Genomic DNA, 23742 nt, shown 5'->3' with positions numbered 1-23742 from the left:
AAGGAAATTCAGATTTTTAAAGTATCCGTAGGCGTAGCTATTGTCTCAAAAATTGCCGACAGAGAACGTTATTCTTTTCAGTCGTTCTGGAAGTTGAATAATTTTATTAATAAAACACCATTGGTGGAACAAACAGTTCTTAATTATCGGCCACTTCCAAAACTTGCTGGTGCGTTCCATGCACTCAGCAACAACTTCTCTCACGTCAAGAGCTACCCCAGTAAATTTGAGCCCATTTCAATCTACAACAACAAAGTTCCTACTTTCAGGCTGGTCAAAGATTTCTTCTTGGGAATTATTGGCATTGTAGGAAGTACAACTTCCTGTCTTTTTTGTTCCAAATCATACATGAACGTTTCTTCTACTAGCTTCAAATTGACAGGCGTATTTGTGGAAAAGGTAAACGTTTTAAAACTTCCTCTCTAGCTAAGACGAAAAAGAACTTCCCATTCTTCTGCATTGAAGCTCGCGGTCTGAATTTCCAGCGAGTATGGCAAATCGTTTCGCATAATAAAACATCTTTTTCAGTGGAGAAAGATCGCCGCTTTTGACATTTCTAACTGAAAAGATCAAGTACTCGTAAAATTCATAGCAAAACACTTTACAGAATAAAACTTGAGTTAAAACGCGAAAAGAGCAATCATTTTGCCATAGTCACTTGAGCCAAAAACGAACCGCTGAGTTCGCTCTCCTCATAGTATTAGAGATATTATTCAAAACATTACTCAATGTTTTGAAGTCAGACTTAACATTTTGCTTCAAATTGGGCTCCAATCGATCCAGAAAACATATTGGGCTAAAAAAGGTTGTAATTGAAGGTTAGAAGAGCAATAGTTTCTGAAAAATTTTGAAATAAAAACCATAACAGAAATGAGAAATGCGACTAAACTGCTGTTCTTAAATAATGTTTATACATGAATAGGTAAGAGATAAAAAATTATTAAATAAAAACAAAAAACCCGACTGCGTAAAAACCAAAAAAACTAAAAAGAAAAATGTATAAGCCCAGTAGTTAAAATGTTATTAAGTACTACTGAATAACTACACCGCTGAAATAGTTTTATAACCGTACACAGATAAGAAAAATTATAAATTCAAAAGCAGAATAGAAGGATCAACAGTCGGGCTCATTCAAATTTTACGGGGTTCCTTGAATCAGAAAGGAATGGGCCTCGACTGTTGATCCTTCTATTCTGCTTTTCAATTTACGATTTGTCTTACCTGTGTCGGGTTATAAAACTATTTCAACGTGTAGTTATTCAGTAGTACTTAATAACATTCTAAACTACTGGGCTTATACATTTTTCTTTTTAGTTTTTTTGGTTTTTACGCAGTCGGGTTTTTTGTTTTTATTTAATAATTTTTTATCTCTTACCTATTCATGTATAAACATTATTTAAGAACAGCAGTTTAGTCGCATTCCTCATTTCTGTTATGGTTTTTATTTCAAAATTTTTCAGAAACTATTGCTCTTCTAACCTTCAATTACAACCTTTTTTAGCCCAATATGATTTCTGGATCGATTGGAGCCCAATTTGAAGCAAAATGTTAAGTCTGACTTCAAAACATTGAGTAATGTTTTGAATAATATCTCTAATACTATGAGGAGAGCGAACTCAGCGGTTCGTTTTTGGCTCAAGTGACTATGGCAAAATGATTGCTCTTTTCGCGTTTTAACTCAAGTTTTATTCTGTAAAGTGTTTCGCTATGAATTTTACGAGTACTTGATCTTTTCAGTTAGAAATGTCAAAAGCGGCGATCTTTCTCCACTGAAAAAGATGTTTTATTATGCGAAACGATTTGCCATACTCGCTGGAAATTCAGACCGCGAGCTTCAATGCAGAAGAATGGGAAGTTCTTTTTCGTCTTAGCTAGAGAGGAAGTTTTAAAACGTTTACCTTTTCCACAAATACGCCTGTCAATTTGAAGCTAGTAGAAGAAACGTTCATGTATGATTTGGAACAAAAAAGACAGGAAGTTGTACTTCCTACAATGCCAATAATTCCCAAGAAGAAATCTTTGACCAGCCTGAAAATAGGAACTTTGTTGTTGTAGATTGAAATGGGTTCAAGTTTACTGGGGTAGCTCTTGACGTGAGAGAAGTTGTTGCTCAGTGCATGGAACGCACCAGCAAGTTTTGGAAGTGGCCGATAATTAAGTACTGTTTGTTCCACCAATGGTGTTTTATTAATAAAATTATTCAACTTCCAGAACGACTGAAAAGAATAACGTTCTCTGTCAGCAATTTTTGAGACAATAGCTAAGCCTACGGATACTTTAAAAATCTGAATTTCCTTAAAACATATGTAGTGCTCGAATTCACATTAAGTGCATTTCCTTTCAAGGAATTATATTTTCTTTCTTTCTCACTTTGAAAATAAAATGATAACTATTGGAAAATTTAGATAAAGAGTTGTTTAGATTTGTAAGAAAGTTACCACAGCTTAGAAATTGAAAGAATACCAGTTTTTGGAAAAATATTAAAAACATTCTAAAATGGGGCCAAAGTAGACTGTATTCGCGGTATTTAAAAATGTTATTGAGAACTAGTTCTAATAAAAAAATTAAAGCTATGTTTCTATTTTTTGAACGATATATTGCAAGTCAACTTACTTGTTACACTGATTTGCACATAACCTATACCCAAAGAAATTTTTACTTGGAATGGATTCATAGGATCAAATTGTAATGAACAAAAGTGATAATAATACATTTTTCAACACATAGAATTAAATTTAGCAAATTCTTCGTATGCATTAATAAGTAAAAATATTTTCCATTTCTTTCCTTCCTAAACTTTTATCTATTGAATACGCAAATATTATTTTATGAGATTTTCTCAAAACGAAGAAAAAAAAATGTTGCTTCAGTCAAAATCACTTCAGCCTAAATTTTGAAAGTCTGAAATTTCAAAATAGCTTTGCATGTATTTTAAAATTTAAACGTGGGATTCCCTCCCTTAGTCGTGTTGAGAAATGTTTGCTATATTGCTCTGAATAAGTTTCTCACAATCCAAACCAGGAAGCACTCAGTTTTACGTAAGACACCATTTATTTGTTTTATGACTTTCACGAATATAAATCTATACATACTTTACCTATCATCAACAATATAAATGCTCAGAAACCTTCTCATGGATGTTAAAATTTAGTAGCATCGCATTATTTTTAGCTTGAGCGTAAGGTACAGCTATAATTTTAAGAAATTAATCTTAGCTCTCAAACTAGCAACGCAACACTCGTAAAAGAAAACAAAACTCAGCTAGTCGCAAAAATAAGATTCAAAAGCGTTTTGGTGGTATTCGGAGAACAATAATAAAGTACGAATGATTATCCTAACATTTGAGTTACAGCAATCACACTTAGCAATACTCAAGTGGGCTGCTTAAAACTACCCACGAGGCCCCGGTGTCAAAGGCGGATCAGCATCATTTTTTTTTTCCAAGTTCATTTCTGTAGCAATTCTCTTATGATTCCTTACATAATCTCTCAATGTTCAGAAATCTATGTCTTTATGAAATATAGCAACCATATGTGAAGCGAAACATGACTGATTATGTGAGTCTGGTTTTTAATAAAATTTTGTTCATTTGAAAAGAAACGTTATGGAATGCTATAGAACAAAATGGAATGAAATAGAGGTAAAAAATACCAAAGGTGATGGGTTTACACACTTACTCTTACGCTCTTATCAACCAACGCGAGTAACTCTGGGGTCCAAGGGTTACCTGCCAATCGAAGGGTTGACGTTATTAACCAACGCGGATTGGAGTTAAAAGAAAAATTATAAATTCAAAAGCAGAATAGAAGGATCAACAGTCGGGCTCATTCAAATTTTACGGGGTTCCTTGAATCAGAAAGGAATGGGCCTCGACTGTTGATCCTTCTATTCTGCTTTTCAATTTACGATTTGTCTTATCTGTGTACGGTTATAAAACTATTTCAGCGGTGTAGTTATTCAGTAGTACTTAATAACATTTTAACTACTGGGCTTATACATTTTTCTTTTTAGTTTGTTTGGTTTTTACGCAGTCGGGTTTTTTGTTTGTATTTAATAATTTTTTATTTGACACTTTTTAGTTAATTTTCATTGACTTAGTTATTATGATAATGATACGGTACATTTCGCAATCTTGTCATTTCATCGAGAGAGTTTGTTTGTATCATGAGGTGTATTAAGTAACTTGCGGTGGTCTAAACTACAGATAATTAGTCTCTCTAGGGACCTAACTCCGCTTAAAGCTACATGTGCTTAACCTTCGGCAAAAGTGCTCGAACTTAAGTCAACCATAGCACAGCTATATAAACAACCTGTATAACTCATGATGACGTGAAATCGGAAACGTCCCGTCAGTTAAATCTTTCTTGCAAAATTGAAAAAGTCTGTCGAGAAAGTACACGTCGCGAAACTCAGTCCCTTGAATCAAGGCAAAACTAAATGCAACATGTTAGAGATGAAAATCGAATTAGTAGACTTTCTTTTGATGCTTATTGCACGGGTTTATTTTGATGAGGACTACAATCTGAGTGTCTTGCCTTCGTTACGCATAATATACTTTTTATTACAGAACAGAATACAAATAATGAACACATGAAAGAATTTACATCATAAAGAGGGAAAGTACATCCGAAGCGAGGGTGTCTTGACCCACCGCCTCAAGTGGGAGAAGCAATTGCTTAGACCTCTCGGCCACTGAGATCCCAATTAGTAGAACTAGTAAGCAAAAAAATAATCAGGCAGCGAAAACTACCTGCATTTGTCGCACGCAGGTTGCGTGCGACACAGTGTGGAACACCAAACGTGCGCCGATCCCAAACTGACAAAATATGGCAACTGGTTGTTGATATGGTGAATTTTGATTACTGTCATGTGTTTAGTGACACTCCAAAGGTTAAGACAAATTGATTGACGTAAGAATTATCAAAATTGGCCAAGGCGTTTAGCCTGTAGAACTCCACATAGAAACGGACATACATACATAGACTGATAAACACATTACCCTCCTTTGCGTCGCGCACGCGCAGTCGGGTAAAAAGAGGGCACATAAAAACGTTTTTTTTATTATTATTTCTTTATTTTTCAAAACATGTTATCAATTTCACAGAGCAAAAATGTTCCCATGATTGAATATTTTTTTCTTTGTGTCACGGAATTTTTTTGGGCTTTTTTTTTAAAATACAGTAAAACCTGTAAAGTTGACCACCTGTCTAAGTTGACCGCGTTTTTCACGTACAGAATTAGTACTGTATCATATAAATCAACCTCTATAAGTTGACCACCTGTTTAAGTTGACCACGAAAGAAGTGCACTGCAAGTGGTCAACTATTATATGGTATTTTTTTAAAATGTCTTCAATTGTTTACATGTGCCACTATACAGGAGAGTGCACAGAAATTTTGGGGTCAAATGACTTTTACGCTCCCCCTTTACATTGTTTATCCCTACGTCTCTACATATATTTCAACCCTCATGAGAACCCTAAATATGAAGGTTTTCTCAACTGGAGCGACCAACTTGAGAAAATTCAGTTTTTTTTTTTTTGAACAAGAAACATTGTCATCAATGTACTTGAATGTTTACAAAGTGGTTTTAAGTAATTCAGTTTGGCTGAATAAATAGTTTAAAATATGTTTTCACGAGAAAAAGACAATGATAAAACAATGTACAACACCTGTTAAAACAAAGAGGTTGTCACCACAAAATCATTAAATAACTCATTTCGCTTAAAGTTTGGCCAAGAAGTAGTACTGGTACTGCCAATACTTGAGATTTTTTAAAGATTTCTTTTATTGAAGTTATCCTAGTGAAGGGGGTCATATGCTCACATGTGCTTCCCCTTTCTCTACTTACCACACTCTTAGCAAATGTAAAATCATTTCCGCAAGTCAAAATTTAAGAGGTAATAAATACACGTCTTAGTACAAAAAAAAAAAATAAAATAAAACCACTAGTGCTGCACCTTGTGAAAAACTATTGAACTACTTGGTATATATCACTGCTTACTTGAGGCTGCTCCCTAGCTGAAATTGTCGGAATTAATTTAAAAACTGCTTCCTGAAGGTTAGCAGACAACCATGTATTTTTTTCTCAGTTTGGGCCGCATAAGGACCCTAGGGTCAAAGTAACTCGCATTCGTGGTAGCAAAAAATACTCTTCAGTAACATTTTTTAAAATAATTTATCGTTCCAAAAAATTAGATGTTCTTCCTAAGTTAACTGTGACTAAGTCGATCATTTGTTTTTTTGTAACATCGCTTTTCAAAGTATTCTAGTGTCAAATTTGCTACGTTACGATTCAACTAATAAATTCTGTTTCATCCAAAACAGAAAACATTTAACTCAACTCAGCATGAAATGTTTAATTATATATATAAAAAGCAAATAAATACTGCCATCAAAAGTTTCCGAAAAATTCATAAATCACCCAGAGAGAAAATATGAAACAGGCCTGTCTCTGGAGAAATTGCTAAATTAATTTACATGAATGCAGCAAATACTTTTGATTTACGCTCAAATAGTGTCAAATTGTTTACTGAAATGTTCATAGATGGTAAAATAACAAGGAACTTTTCTTTGGCTATTCCTTTTCAAGGTTCTTATAGCCAACTGGCTTTATCTAGTAACATGAGCGTAACTCAGAAATCCTTCATTTTTTTTATGCAAAAGTTTTCTTCATGCAATTGACTGAACATTTTTCATGTGTGTTCTCTGATGTTTTTTGAAATTTTCCATAAAGCTTCGGAGAAAGAATTCTCTCTGGGACAAATAAAAGTTTTTACTTTCACGAGGATCAAAAGATTTTCAATGTGTCGAAAATGTTCCTTCTTCTAATCTGGGATCGTCTGTCAAAACGCCTTCGTTGGAATATTTTTAAGTCGCTTTCTTTTGATATTTTATACTCTGCATCATTTCGAAAAGAAGAAACGTGTGATCACAAAAGAACTAGAAAAATAATGAATATGTTGAAACTAATATCAGTGCCAACTTTTAAGTAATAAAAACTTACAGATACGCTTATAAAAATGTTTTTAAACTAGCATCTTGTTTGTAAGCCATCATTTCAATTAATATAGTTATTTTGACTCAGACAAAAAGATAAAATGTTATTGTTAAAAGTATGCTTATAAGTAACTTAATTTTTAACAACTATGTAAACGTCATTACTTATTCTAAATCATAATTTTAGAATCTATATCCTCTTTTAAAGGTCTATTACGCCCAATCTCATCAATTAATATTTCAAAACGTACTTTTAGCTTACTTTTATGTAAAGGCAAGTTTTTCCCCTTTGGCAATCAAGTCAGGTAAAGGAAAAAAAGGTCTACACTAAAAATCTGCCGTGGGCATGTAAACAGCAGTATCTGCAGAAATGAATTTTCGATACATTTCACGAAACTCTTTTTGGATTCAATACTAACAAATAGAAAAATATTGGAATTAGATTTTTTTATTCGCGCTTTTTTCTCGGCGGAAACTAAATAAGCTATCTTGTACAATAAAGATAATGTACAATAGATGACAAAAATGAAAAAAAAAATGAAAACTTGCAGTTATTGCCCTTGACCTGCCCATGGCAGTCTATGACAGAAGAACTGAAAATTTATAAAATAAACAAATACCGTAATGTACAGAATTTGGGAGCAGACCTAAATTACTCTTTCATAATTAAATAGTGAACTTAAGAACAATATATACGTCGTCAATAAATAATGGTCGACTGTCTAGCGCTGATAACCTGAACTCCCATGGACGAAACACTAAACAATTCAATGTACTGAAATAGAGGTGAAACAGATGACTGCCAGTTTGCCATGCCAATGCTTTATGAGACAGTTATTGACCTGAAATTGACAGTTATTGAAATGATCTCTTCCAAGGCTAAACGTCTTGTTACTACAACCACATCATATTAAAACTTGAAATATCAGAAGCAAAAATAAACATTACTTTTACAGCACTATGTGCGTCTTCAATAAATAAAGGTCCATTGTCTAACTCTTACTTATAACCTGAACTCCCATGGACGAAACAGTAAAACAGTTCCCCTTCTTGAAATAGGGGTGAAACAGAGAATTGAAAGTTTGTCTCGCCAATACCTCATGTTATAGTTATTGACCTTGCGTCAATGTAAGAAGTCTTCCTCGATTTCTCCCTAGGCAAAAAATAATCTCTTCCAAACCCAAACGTCTTGTTACTAGAACCTAACTATATTTATAACTCGAAATATTAGAAACAAAAATAAACATTGTTTTTACAGCATTCAGAAGCTCAAAATAAACATCAACGAGAAGTTGTTCAAGACACAAACACTATAGCTAATCTTCGGAATGCGGGTAAATATTCTTCCTAACTATGCTTATCACTTTCGCTCATTTTTCATCTGCCGAGGTCGCAAGGAACAGAACTGAAGAAGAGATCTTTTTTTTTTTAATCGATTGCCCAGCGGACATCCGGGACATCCAGCGTGAACCGGAAATGAGTTTTGGAGTGTGACGGATAAACACTCCCGGATATTAAATCCCAATTTATCATTCAACCACCGTTTTGATCAAAGAGCAGCGGACGTTCTGAAATCTTTAGGGTCCTTCAACAGGTGAATAAGTGCAGCGTGGCTTTATCAATGGATACTTAAACAGATTACAACGTGGGACATTTAATGAATATTCAAATACCAGTGATTAAAAGGTTTAAATTAAAGACTAGCTGCTGAATTTAGAACTAAGATGGTGCAAGTTCCAACTATTTATACTTTAATTATGTGTAAAGCGTGAAGAATCAAAACCAGTGCAATTCAATTTTAAATATTCTACTGGGGAAACAAAAAAAAAACATTTCACCCTGCCCACACACTTAATTTTTTCAATAGATTTTTTTTTCGTTTAAAAAGCTTTTGGTGTACGACTTCATCATGACTTTGTTTCTTAAGTTTGCAGTATTGTCCCATTATTGAAATAGAACTAATTTGTATTGAGCTGCTTTATTTATTTATTTATTCATTCATTTATTTATTTAAAAATAGCAGACTCGTGGCGCGCCAGAAGCTTAAGTGAAATCATCAAAAATAGCGCTATAGAAATAAATATACAACATCCGACAATTTAAATGTGAAAAAAAAAACAGTCAATAAGATAAATGTAGAAGCAAACCCTTGTTCAATTTCCTTAAAAGAAGACCGAAGTCAACCACATCCCAACGCTTTCATAAAATCAGTGTAAATAATATTAAGTTACTAGCTATCATTTTCAGCGAGGAAGCTTTTATATTAGTTAAACAAAACATATTGGTACTCGGAGAACGTTTGGGAAAAAGCCACGCTGAGAAGGTGAAACTGTGTACTTGGTAAAAAAGCTTTTTATATCAAATAATTTTGAAATTTTTTGAAAAAAGGTTCAAAATTGCGATTGGGTAATAATTTTTGCAATCATTTTTGTTGCACGTTTTTAAAATAGGAATAACTTTTGTATGTTTTCAAGCATTAGGGAATGCGTTCGTACTTAAAAAAGGCCAAGCAAGATTAGATGAGGATAAATTAGCCTATCAGCACAACTTTTTGCGATAAACGAAGGCACATTTTCAACCCTAATGGTTTAGGAGGATTTTAAAGGAGATTTGAAATAAATTTGCCTTCTTTTTCTTTAACTTTGCATTCAATTTCCGATTAAATTCATGAAACTCCTCACTTTTTTGCTGTGTACTAACCTGTCCAATCAAAAAGGTGAGGCAATAAAAACAACTCATTGCAACAATATTATTGGTGCTGCTCGTAATTACAATATTATTTAACAATTTACAGTAGCGATATGGTAAAAGCATGTATCGACCTGTATACGAAGTAAAACGATTTTTGCCGGTGATTTCCGACCTGATTGAAAGGGATTCCTTCCAAATCGCTTTTGTGGTACCACATACAAAGAAGTATCAAATTATGAAAAAGAAAAAACATAGTTTTGAAAGATCATGGTTTGAGCTGGTTTTGGTGTTAAACTCTTCATTTAGGTGTCATACTATTTAATGTTGTGATAAGAAATTAAAATACGAACATTTTAAGTTCGAACAAAATTCTAAAAAAATATCTACATCTTTCAAAATTCATAGATATTATTCTAATAATTAAATACTACCTGATACCTGAAATATGAAAGCCACTTTTAAAAGAAATCGAAAAAAATAATAATAATAATAATAATTACCTTTCTTCTGAAACATTCAATAGCAAAAGAAACAATGTTCAGAGCTAACAAAGTAATAAAAGCGCAACAAACCGAGCAGATATAACTTTTTTTAGCCTAAAAATGTTTCCTCCCACTATCATGTATCATCAAAATTTCTTATGAACTATTCTAGTGCCATAAGCATTTATTTAATGACAATATCATTAACCAATAGATTTCTTTTTGCTACACAGCATTTTTTTTTTTTTTTTCAAAAAAAACTAAATTAGTTTCTTTGAGATTGAAATCTGTCCCAATTAGCTTTTTTCGTTCAAGTAAACATGTTTTTTGAGTTGAATAAAAGCAAGTGAAATAAAAAACTTATTCCCTAATATGTTTTTCCAGAAGCCCATTAAGAACTATTTTCCTATAGTGAACTTCTCATCTTGTGTATAAACGTTTCAAAATCCCAACATACCATGAATAAGAATATTTTTCAACTTATTTATTCAAACGAATAAACTAAGGATGCAGTATCTATGTTTTTGTTAAAACAGGGCTGTGGAGTCAGAGTCGAACTAGTTTTAGGCAAAAGGAATCGGAGTCGTTAGAAAACATGCCGACTCCGACTCCAGGCTTATTATTTTTCTTTCATTTTCCCTGACCCTCCTTGCATTTTTTTCAAAAATTGACTATCAGTTGGATCGATTACATGTATAAAGGCCTACTGAGAAGAAAGGAACTGTCATTGGAAACCAGCTGGCTTGATTGTTTATCGAACTTTCTGTAGTCAACAAACGGTTTTGTTGCCTCACATGTTCTTAATAATCTCTTTCAAATAAAAAATATAATATATATAAGTGTTGGTCCGAATGCACTGATCTGATAAAATATACCTGCTTTTTATATCTAAAGAATATAGCTATAAGCTAAGTTCTCACTAAAAAGTATGAAATAAAATAAGTATATGATTTCTTGGTTACAAGTTACAACGCTCAATAATTGCAGTTAATCTTAAAGTCTTCAAATTAACGTTAATTCTAAAGCAGCAAATACAGTTAAAATAAAAAAATCATCAAAGAAGAAATATAGGCATTGTAAAAGCTATTCGTACAAAGCTGTACACCGCCGCATTTTGTGTAAAATTGCTCCAAACATACATGTATCCGGCCTCTCACCGCAATATAGGGTCCTACTTTCGTTGACGTTTCATAGATGAAATATAATTTAAGATTTATTATTGATATTTTTTTGGAATTAAAGTATTTACATTTTTTATAAACTATAAACTCTGAAATTAACTTGGGCTACCACCCTCCAGATGGGTGTCACCCAGGGCGTATCGCCTCTCTCAAGAGAGGGTTTTTGACTTAGCAAAAACACTTTTTTTCTCTCAAGTCACAGCTTTCAAAAAAATGAAAGCGACCGATTTGATCAATTTCTATTTGTTAAACATTGAAGGAGAAAATTAATCCATTTCATTTTTTAAAAAAATGGGATTTTAAGTAATCTCACTCTTAAAATCGTAACTATTATAAAATTTGGTTTTCAAATGAAATTTCTAACGTTGTATGCATCTTAGGTTTAAAATAAAATACAACGCGAATATTTCATAAAGCGGAATTAATATTTCAATCTCTGTTTAGGGGGTTTTCCACCCCCTCCCATGAGGGGGAGGGTTGAAAAAATAATATAAAATAAATAAATAAAAAGAGCTTGAGTCGAACGTTTCAAAATCCAGGAGTCGGAGTTTCATTTCCAGTAGTCGGAGTTTCATTTTCCTCCCGACTCTCTGGTTGAAACAACGATGTGTTGCCTTTGATGTCGTATCTCTAAAGTAAGCATATGAAAGGAAAGACGAACAATTAATTGCTTCTCAAAATTAGAGAAATTAAGAAAAGTTAACTAAACCACTTAACGTCTTTGCCCGTGTCCGACGCGGGAGATCTCGCGTTAATTTATTTCTAATGCTCTAGCAAAAATAGATAGGCTAAACAATAATTAAGCTTATTTATTATAGATAATATAGCATTTCTCGTCTGTAAGTCAAGTGGTGCATTTGAAGATTAGTTATAAGTTAGTTGGGGAAATTCTTTTTCATGAAGCAGTCTTTTTTAGTATAGAAAAGGTAATAAAATAATTTTTATTGCGTTAAATAACATAAAAATAGACAATAATTTTTTTCATAATAAGTGTTTTTGTAACTTGTTTCAGTTACTAGTGCTTGCAACTTTTTAACTGGATGTTGAGCTATTCTTATGTTTCTAAGTATGACAGAAAGATTTCATTTTGTTTTAATGTTTTTAAATTCAAACTAAACATGTAATTAAATCATTTATATTTTGTTTGGACAGTAAACTCCCGATCATTTGTGGAATACGTTATCGCTTATCCGCAAGTACGGTAATTGCGGATAAGCCAAAACCGCGGATAATACGAATAAAGGGTAAAAGCCGATACTTAGATTATGCAGTCGCTAAAAATTATTAATGACATTCACACATACATTTAAGTTATTACTAAAAATATTTTCTACATTGCATCTACTAACAGTGAACATAAAAAATATATGTAAAATCTAAAAGCAAACAATAACGCAATCATTATTTTTTTTTCTTTAAAATTGTGAAAAGACCCGCAGATAATTCGACCGCCAATAATCGGGAGTTTACTTTATATAATTTTGTTTTATAGCTTTTAACCCCCCCCCCTCCCTGCCGCTCTTTAATATCTCTCTCCTCCCACCCCCCAAGCACACACAGCTGATATCACGAAATATAAATTACACTATACCTCCATGTTCATTTTCTGTTTAAAAAAATCGGACATTTTTTACCAGTTTTCCCGAAAACACTCGTAATTTTAGGGACCAATATGAAATGCAGAAAGTTTTATAAAATAAAGACTTGTTACTCGGTTTTTAATACAGTGGACTCTCTCTTTTCTGAACACTCATGGGACCGAACAAAAGTGTTCAGATTATGGAGGTGTTCATCATAGACGAAGACTGTATAATGCATAAATATACAAGGTGTTCCGTTTTAACCTGCAAGACCTTTATTTTAGCAACCGTTTGTCCTAGGTGTGTACTTCCAATTGCAAAAATGTTCAAAATCAGATGCAGAGTTAAGATATTGAATGTTTGAAGCAAAAATAAAAATGAGTCAAAAGATAGAAAATTTAACTTTTTATACTGCCCCCAAGTCCCCTAACTTATATTTAGGGAAAAAATCTCCATATATATTCAGGGTGTTGCAAAATTAATGATCCATACTATAAGAGGTGATAGACCTTGCCGAAACAAACAACTTTCACAATACAATGTGGGATCGGGATACTTGCGGTGAACCGGGAGCAGGGCTTGATTACCCAAAAGGCTCGGGAAGCTTGAGCTTCCCCTCAGAATGTTTAGGGGGCACAAAGATGGCTAAAATTGTTCCTAACTGTTCTAGTTTTTCTTTTTATTGTGTTTTTTAAAGAGATTTCTAAAATTAGTACTGTTGGCACCACTTAAACAAATACTGTTGGTTCCAAGAAATATTATTTGACTAGCTGCGTCGCCGGCTTTGCACAGTCCACCTCGAAAATAATAGTTATGTCAAGTGACGCGTGTTCAACAATCAGGCTTGAACAAAAAAAAAAAAAAAAAACAAATCTGAAAAATTTTGTGACAGATTTCGGAAAAATAACCAAAAAGTAAACATTTTAAAAATCCCCCGATTACAGGAGAAACCTTTAAAACAAAACCCAGAATTTTATTTGCTCATATTCGAGACAAGACGCTATAAATTTTAATAAAAACATTAAAATTTATTTGCAGAAAAGTAAGTTGAAGCACTAAATAATAATTTAAATGGAGGAAAGTCTTCGAAAAATAGGGATTTTATGTCGGAATCTAAGTGTCAAAATTAATAGTTTTTAATTAATATCTCCGCTAATTATTACCGGAGGATTATGTTAAATAGTCAAGCATAAAGACGGGAAGATTACGAATCCATCGATACCTGGTTCGATGGTCAGTTCACTCGTTCGGGAGGAGAAACGTGGACATAGATACATAGGTACACACATAGATACATACGCTCAGATTTTAATTAAATAAGAGTAAGCGGGGATTTTTAACATTACGCCTACGGCAAGGGAAATATTCAGTTTCGGGATATTTTATTCGTATAAGCGGGGTATTCGTTTCTCCGTTACCCGATTGAGCGGGGCCGACAGTACTTGATAAACATAAATATTTGAAAGAATTAAATAATTATGGAAAATAAAGACACATTTGATCAAATGTGGCCACAACTATATTTTCAAATGTGGGATTAAATTAAATTCTGTTACAATGTACTTTTATGAGATTTAATTTCCTTTGTAAAGTGTCAAATATGATTCAACATGTTGCTAACCAATTTTGCTGAGAATTCAAGTGCATCGTATGTAATAAACAAAATTTCTGTTGGTTGGTAAGATTGAATAAACTTAAATCTGAATTCTGCTGGGCCACTTAGTCTTAGTCAGTTCTGTATCAATTTGCACAGAATGTTTAGAAGAATTTCCTCTAACAAAAGAGGAGGGCCTCAAAATGAGGCTGAACTTACCCTATTTTCAGAGGTTAATCTGGCCCTGGCCGCGAGAGGGCGCTTTCTCTGAAGTAGATGAATAATCCATCTTCCACATCATTCGTCCGCTATCCCTTTCCAGAGTTGAGACACTATTATAATTCAGAGGATGCAGATAGGCTCTCCATTTAAGAATGCAAATGGCAACGCTAGAGAAGCGATAAGTCTTTACCATATGCGTTTGCCGAACAGGGCGCTACCCAATCGGGGACTATTTTAAAGTTTACAAACATACAAATCTCGGAGACAGGTTCATTTCTCTGTGAAAGACAAGATACAGGTCGACCATGGACCAGGAGAATGACATATCGAGTTGAGGCAATCCTGGAGGAAGTGGATAACCAGCCTGAACGAAGCACGCAAACAATAGCTTGGGAGAAAGGGTTCCACCATCGGACGGTATGGCGTGTCCAGCGTGAGGAATGGTTACTCTTTCTATCTCTTGCGAGTCCAGACCTTACAGACAACTGATTTTCCAAAACGTCTGACTGTTGCAAAAGTTTCTTTTTAGTCATATTGTTTTTCTTGGTTTCTTTTGTATTGTATTCACCATTTTTGCGAAGTAAGCACCCTCTCGTGGCCCACCTTTTGCTTTCGAACCCTACATTCCATTGTGAAAATGGTTTGTGTTGGCGAGGTCTTTACCCTTCCCATTGGTTTTGCAACATCCTGTATATACAGGGTGTTCCGTTTTAACCTGCAATGTCTCTATTTTCGCAACCGTTAGTCCTTGATGCATACTTCCAATTGCAAAAATGTTCAAAATCACATGCTGAGTTCAGATATTGAAAGTTTGAAGCAAAAATAAAAATGTGTCAAATAAATGCAAAATTTAACTTTTTATACAGGCCCTAGGTCTTCGAACTCATGCTTAGAGAAACAATCTCCATTGAAAGCTATTACTGGCACAAAAAACTTGACATTTGTGCAACCAAAATTCAAGAAAATATTCCAGTTTAAAGTTTTAAGGGGACCATGTGTACAGAAGATGAGATTGGAAATTATCGCCCTTTCAGAGGAATGACAGGTTGTCAAAGTAAAAAAACGAAGTATTTTTATTTTTCATTGCTATTCAAAACATAAATACAAATGTTATGCCGTGATAAGCAAAACACATAGCAAAATCACGAACAATTTGAAAAACCACACTCTCTGTACACATATAATTTTAAGGAGTAACTAAAGGAGAATGGGCTAACTAAGGGAATTCTAAGGATCTAGAACTAACGGCAAAAATAGAGATCTTGCAGGTTAAAACTGAGTACCCTGTATATATATATAATTATATATACTATATAGTATAGTTGAATATACATTTGATACCTTAATTTTGGGTGGCAAATTAGTTCTCTGTCTGTATCATTTATTATTTATCGAATATATGACTTACTCGGAAATCTTAATGACCAAATGAAGATAAAATGCTCTTTAAGAGCGCTCAACAATGAGATATTTTACACGCAAAAGTTTAATTAACGTTGCTACTTGTTGCTCATCATTAGTGTTCCTTCTGATCAAGTAATTAGTTGAAACGAAGGGCAGCTGGCACGTAGAACGCCGCATAATGGGAATGGAACGCATAACCTTTTCCTTATCGATTCTTGATTCATTTTAATTTTAAATTTACTTAGGTTGCCCGATGTTTCGGGCTTTGCTCCGTTGAATGAATCCAGAAAATTTAGCAATCATTTTAGCATGCAATGAAGAACTTAGCAGTTTTTCAGTTACATAAACTCTTGCTCAAGGATAGTTTTTTCGTACAGTCATTCAGAGTGACTTTGAGTCTCGATTTCTCTATTTTAATCTGCCCCACACGTATTTTAATAGTTTTACTGCATTTTTTGCTGGTGTTAAAGGGAGGAAAACTCGTAAAACGTGTATAGTTATCCATAATTAAGAAGCGATAATTGTTGAATCGAATTAAAATGAACGATCAAACTATTTCAAAGACATCCTGATATTTGGGTTCACTTAGTGTCACGTCAGAAGTGGGAAGCACAATAAATTATTTTAATAAAAATATTGCAATTTTAAGGCAGCACAATAACATTTTGAAATGTTTAAAAACTTTAACTTTGTAGTCCACGACATCACAATATGTCTATCCTTTTTAATATTGCATACAATATTACATTATGCGAAAAGCACGTTCAACAACTGCAAAAACAACAGTAACTCTTGAATGATGCATTGAGCTGTGTGCAATTGCGTCAGTTCCTTTTTAGCTCTTGTGAAACAAAAAAGTAGAATACTTCTTGCATAATCTCGCCCCGGAGAGTCCAGACCTGGGCCTTCCAGGTTCAGGTGTTTTTTTTTTTTTTTTTTTTTTTTTCTAAGTTGAATAATATAAGTGTGTCAAATAAGGATACCTCAACCTCCTCGCCATTGGACAGTCCCAGAATTAAATGTTAAATGGACGAGATATCTCGTCAAGAACTGCAAGGTGGTTTTACATGTTAAATGGACGGGATATCTCGTTAAGAACAGCCAGGTGGTTAACGTTCTTGTCGTAATATCGCGTTCATTTAATATTCTATCGGCTCTAACTTTTACACCTTCATCAGCTGACTCTTTAAAAAAAAAATTTTTAAACTAGTTTCATTTGAAAATTTAAATTTCATATATTTTTTAGAAGCTTTAACAAAGAAAAACGATTAGGTATTATTAGGATCATGGGTTCTCAATATGGTCAACTCTAAAATTAGTACTATACCAAGCTGGAAAAAAATGAAAAAATCTTTATTGCAAACAGAAAACATATTAAACCTTATTTAAAAGTCTTAAAAACATTATCAAAAGTTGCAATTTATTTGAACGAAGCGGAGAGGGATCAATCGTCACATTTGACAAGGTGCCCACCCGGAGAGGGGGGGAGGTCATTTCGCAGACTGCCCATTGAAATTTTTGGGAGGGGGGGTTTGAGCCGTATCTTTCTCATTTTTAGGGGGCATCTACGCAAAATTTAGGGGGGGTGCCCTTGCTCTTAGGAGGGGGGGGGGGGGTATTCTTGCATTTGAGACACTGATAAGTCGTCATTTTCTGTTTTTGTTTTTGGTCACTCTTGTGCACAGTTCGTGCACATATGTGCAGCATATGCAGCACACAATCAACCCTCTTCCTAATACTTCAGCGTCCTAATAAGGCCAAACATGGCCTTTTTGAACTTTAATCTACTTTTCTACGTTATTAAATCGCAGGAGAAAATGACGGTGCTCAACGATATTTTTCATTTTGAATTATAGCCAATTACATTAATTAGGCTTTAAAAACAATAAAAAAATCATACTAGTAAACTATAATGAACCAAAAAAGCTAAACTTACTGTAAAATAAAAACCGGTATTCTTAAAGTGCTGTACGTACACTGTCGCCTGATGATAATAAAATACTTGTTGATCACTTTATCATCAGTTAGGCTGTCTGAAAACGATGAATTCTCCATCTCAGAAAATTTTTGTTTTGTACTACTTTAAAAATTGAGTCTTATTGTTTTGCATGGTCTTATTTGACGCACCCAACTCCTTGAAGTAGGGCAAAATTAGCCGGCAAAGCACATTGTTACCCAGCATCAAAAGACACTTTTAATCCACTATCTTTTTAACTAATGGTACCCGCCCCGCTTTGCCAATTGTAGAAAATAAAAAGGTCATTTTGTTCACGTGTATATTTACAAATAATGGATGATGAATTTCTCGCCAATTTGCTATGTTAATTTGCTCGCCAATGTTATGGTAATTTGCTCGTCCACGTTATGGTAATTTGCTCGTCCATGTTATGGTAACTTAATCGTCCATGTTGTGATAATTTGCTCGGTAAAATGTTCTTAACATCGGAATAGAAGAAGAACAAAATCTAATTTTCAAAAAATCGCTTCGAGGGGCACACCCCCATGCTACAAACTAATTTGCTGCCAAATTTCATGAAAATTGGCCGAACGTGCGTGTAACAGACATCAAGACATCCACAAACACAGACTTTCAGCTTTATTATTCGTAAAGATGACTGAATGTTCCACTCACCTGTTGGCCGTGGATGCGGGAGATGCATCCTTCCCAGAGGACTGCGAGCACTCGGCAGGGTGGCAGGGAGAGATGAGTTGCCGCTGTTGCTGTTGTAGAGAACGACGGGCTCGATTGGCCTAGTGCTCATGGTGAATGCACAGAGACACCTAACACTTCATCCATTTAGTTAAACTATCAGCCTTGTTTTCGGTCCACATTTGCTTGTATAATAATATGCCTGGACAGAGAAACCTAACACTTCATTCATTTAGTTAAACTATTTGCATTATTTTTTCCAGATTTGTTTGTAAGCTGTTATACCTGGACAGAGAAACCTTAAACTTCAACCATTTAGTACACTATTGGCATTATTTTTGTTCCACATTTGCTTTCACAATGAGATATCTGGACAGAGAGACCTTAAACTCATCCATTTAGTACACTATTGGCATTATTTTTGTTCCACTTTTGCTTTCACGATGAGATATCTGGACAGAGAGCCCTTAAACTCATCCATTTAGTACACTGTTGGTATTATGTTTGTTCCACATTTGCTTTCACAATGAGATATCTGGACAGAGAAACCTTAAACTTCAACCATTTAGTACACTATTGGCATTATTTTTGTTCCACATTTGCTTTCACGATGAGATATCTGGACAGAGAAACCTTACACTTCATCCACTTAGTACACTATTGGCATTATTTTTGTTCCACTTTCGCTTTCACGACGGACAGCGAAACGTATCACTTCATCCATGTAGTAAACAATTGTCTTTTGTTTTCAATCCGCTGTAGTTTGTACGAAAAAAAAAAGATTCGTGGACAGAGAAACCCAACACTTCATCCATTTAGTAAACTATCAGCATTATTCTCACTGCAATGAGATATTTGGACAGAACAACCCAATATTTCAGCCATTTAGTAAACTATTAGCATTGTTTGCGTATCATATTTGCTTGTACGTTGAGATCGCTGAACAGAGAAACCTAACCCTTCATCCATTCATAAAACTATTGGTATTATTTTCATTCCATATTCGTATGTGCAATGAAATAAATGGAGAGAGAAAATAAACATTTTAACCTTTTTGTAGGCATTTCCTTCAATCCGCATTTGTATCATAAGTATCCATTTAGTAATATATTGGCCTTTTTTTTCGTCCACTTCTGCTTGTACGATGAAATATATGGACGGTAGCCACTTGATGACGTAATCCTAAACTGAATGTTTTCTTCCTACCGTTCTCCAATTTTAAATGCTGGTAGATCTTATGTAGATAGTAGTTTACAAAGTCATGTATATTATATTTTGAAAGTTTGGGGGTTGAACAAATCGAACAACTCTCTCAGAACAACATTATGAACCAATACTTAAAAATTAGTTTGATTGTGTTAAAATGTATATGTCCTTGTAAACGAACATTTCTTTCAACAAATATTGGAATGCAATTTGTCAAAGCATTCGTGACGAATTTTTCAAAGCATATTTTCATTCGGAATACGTCAAATCATGTTTTCATGTCCTATCACGAAATAAGCTGCAAAATACTTTTTAGTAAATAAATATTTATACCTATCATAAACGCTTAAAATTCGGAAAAGTCATGCCAAAGTATCATATTTTGAATGTCATATTTTTTGACTGTTCACTCGATTTGTCACACATTTTTTTCAGTCAGATTTTCTGTCACATCAAATGCATAATAAAAAAAAACAAATTAATCGTAATCAAATTGGTGCATTCATCAAATCCTTTTGAAAAACCTTACTCCATATTTCTTAAGCAACAAAATGTTTAAATAGCTCCATAACTATTTGTACTGAACATCCTCTTCTAAGAAAATACATTTAAAAATAATCTTTTTATATTCTTTTCAAAGGAAAAAAATATTATCGAAATTCATAAAAAGTATTTTGGTATATCTATGTTTTACTGCTAAATATTTTACAATCGATGAGCTTTAAATTAAATTAGTAGGATGGCTTTTTCTTTTGTCAATATTACCGCTTTTTTCTTTTCTTAATTTTGATCAATGATTATTTGTGAAAACATTTTCGAAAAAATTTTACTTCAACGGATAACGATTCACTTCTGCACACACAAAATCTTAATTGTACTGAGTAGATCATATTTTTAAAAAAATATCATCTTGTTATAAAATTATTTGAACTAATAATGCGGCAAATGTTTTAAAATATTTTCTAAGTTTAAAAAGGTATATTTACTAAATACTGTAATTTACAAGAACGCATGTAGCTTTTAAATCATTAAATGTAAGTTTTACTTGTTTTAAACACATATTTCTTGATAACTTTCAGAAGTAATAAATTGTAAATCTTCCACTCGACAGGTTTTACTGCTCTTTTAATTTTACTAATTTCCCCTCGTACTCTTTAAAAATTTCCCTTCAATGACACGAACTAATTTTATTCTCCAATTTAATTTTCATCACATAACTTTTTCTGCTGCCGCTGCTCCCACCAGCGTTTTAAATTAAGTATTGTTTGAGATGATAAAATGGCACAAAATGCGTAAGAGTTAAGACGCGCAAGAGTGAACGAAACATTTCACACGAATCAATAATAATTACCATTTTTTAAGAAAACACGTCAAAACATGCCTTATGCTGCTAAACTTGTCGCATTTCTGTTTTTCTTTCACACTCTCTTCACACAAGTATAGTTTGTAAGATTTTGAATTAAGATTTGAAGTTTGTTAATTATTCTACGATGCTTGCATACAATGCTTCTTGTTAACGTCTCCTATGTATTCATTGAAGGGACTTCGTTTGGTAAAAGTTTCATTGATAAAAGAAATTATTCTCTTCGGTTTCTCTAATACATTTTCAATGCGACAAAAACTATTTCTGAGACTAATTTCTTACTTTGTTCATTTTGCCCCGCAGTTAGTTGTAAACCATTCTTCATAAAAAGAAGTCCGATATCACATTAATTTCAGAATCTCTATTTTCCCAAGAATTAATCTGGAAGGAAAGAAAAATATTGAGTAAATATTTTAAAGTTCAAAAAAGTAATAAATGGTACTAATTAATGTACACTCGCAGACGTTATTTTTTCCTGATTAATTATTAACCAATGGTTACTCTGAGAAAGAGCAATTACATTATAAGTGAAATTTCATTTACACAAGTAATTAATTACCCTCGTGAAATTTCGATATATTCTAAATTAGAAACTTTACTTAAATTCTTCAATGTAAAATACTGGCTTAATGAACCTAAGGTGGGGACAAAAAAGAGCCAGAATGTTTTGGAATTGATAAAAAGTTTACATCATTGCCATCTTTGTGTGGGAATTCATATTTCTTTTTAATAAAGGTCTTCATAGTCATTTATCATTTATACTGGCTATTAGGGTGCATTTATTACCAAGTAGAATATTTAACAGATACCTACCGTTTTGGATACTGTAATAATGTCAAAGAGTTTCTTAAGAGGTTTCATTATAATAAATGCCAATTACTACAAACAAATATTCCTTACATTAATTAATTCGTTTTAAATGAGAGTTTTCACAATCATTTGTCATTTTTCCTAGTCGGTAATATGCATGTATTTCCCAGTAAATTATTAAATATGCTCTTTTTTGGATGCTGTAATAGTTTCAAAGAGTAACTAATTATAATGAATGCTAATTAATACATATAAATATTTCTTGCATTTACCTACATCCCTTTTTACTGAGGAATTCCATACTTATTTGTTATAGTAATTAATCAGAAGCATGTATTTTCGATTAAATTATTCAATATGTTTTAGTTTAGATGCTGTAATAATTTCAAAGAGTATCTTAAATGGTGAAGGCCCATTAATTTTATCATAGTGAAGGCCCATTAATACAAATACTGTATCCCTATATTGAACAAGGAAACGGTATTATTCAAAACGATACAGAAATTTGTTCATTTAAAAAAGAGCAATATTATTCAGCGTGTAATAGGTGTAGCATAATTTTATCAAAAGCACTAAATCATTAAAATCTATAAGAGGAAAGCTGTCATTCAACTCGAAAACAAATGTCAATTTAATAATTTCAAGTAAATGTTATTTTAATCGGTGCGCAGGTTCAATATCATTTATACGTTTCTGCTCATGACATCACAAGTGATGAAATGCCATTCACTGATGCCGTTAGCGCAGAGCGATATATTTAATTCGCTTCGTTACTCATATGTAGTGGCAACGATATGATTGATAGCAAGCGTAGAGCGCAATATTTAATTCGTTTCTGAATTGTCACAACCTGGAACGCGGTAGACAGCAAGTGTAAACATTCAGCGCGCCAATGGAATGCGCGCCAAAGTTCATCCCTTGTGACGTAATAAAGACCGCGCCTTATTTGAAAAATTGGACATTTAAAAAAATTAACTTAAAACTAAAAGTTTTGAAAATAAAAGATTTTTTAGCTCCATGTTATTTTTTTGCTCATTCTATCAGCTTCAGTGACTAAAAGAAGTACTTTTGACTGATGGAGACAACCCCATTCTTTCGCACGCAAAAAAATGTTATGCCTTTTTTTTTTTTTTGGTTTTAAAGCTAATATTCGAACGGTTTAGGGTGATTGTAATTAAAAAACAAATATGTGAATTCCATGGCATCAAAATACTTTCGTACCAAATTTACCGAGGAAACGACTTAATTTGAGAATACAGAATACTCACAGAAAAGGCACAAATCTAAAGATATCCTCCATCTTCAAACATGTAAATCTATAAACTTTATTATATATATTTGATACTAGGAAATCGCCCGTCAAGGTATGACAGGCGAAAATTGCTTCGATATTTGTACGAAGCAATTGCCTATTTAGTGATATTTCGATTGTTGAAATTTTAAACTCTAACTCCACTCATTAACCCTAAACTCCAGTAGATAGCGTTCATAGCTCTTTTTAATTTTGTCATTCTCCTGAAATGACACAGTCTTACCAGTAAAACAGTTAAGTTACCGGATC

At 33.3% G+C, this 23742-nt stretch overlaps 1 protein-coding gene across 1 annotated transcript in view; it reads right to left on the bottom strand.

The window, feature by feature from the left end:
- Positions 1-18914, bottom strand: part of LOC129222993 (uncharacterized) — a 78521-nt gene extending 59607 nt beyond the window's left edge. Inside the window, exon 1 of the mRNA XM_054857556.1 lies at positions 18785-18914. Coding sequence (XP_054713531.1) covers positions 18785-18914 — 130 coding nt within the window. The remainder of the gene's footprint in view (positions 1-18784) is intronic.
- Between the last annotated feature and the right edge of the window lie 4828 nt (positions 18915-23742).

Source organism: Uloborus diversus, chromosome 5 (assembly GCF_026930045.1).
Source record: "Uloborus diversus isolate 005 chromosome 5, Udiv.v.3.1, whole genome shotgun sequence".
In the NCBI taxonomy this organism is placed as follows: domain Eukaryota; kingdom Metazoa; phylum Arthropoda; class Arachnida; order Araneae; family Uloboridae; genus Uloborus; species Uloborus diversus.
This window is presented reverse-complemented; position numbering and strand designations above follow the sequence as displayed.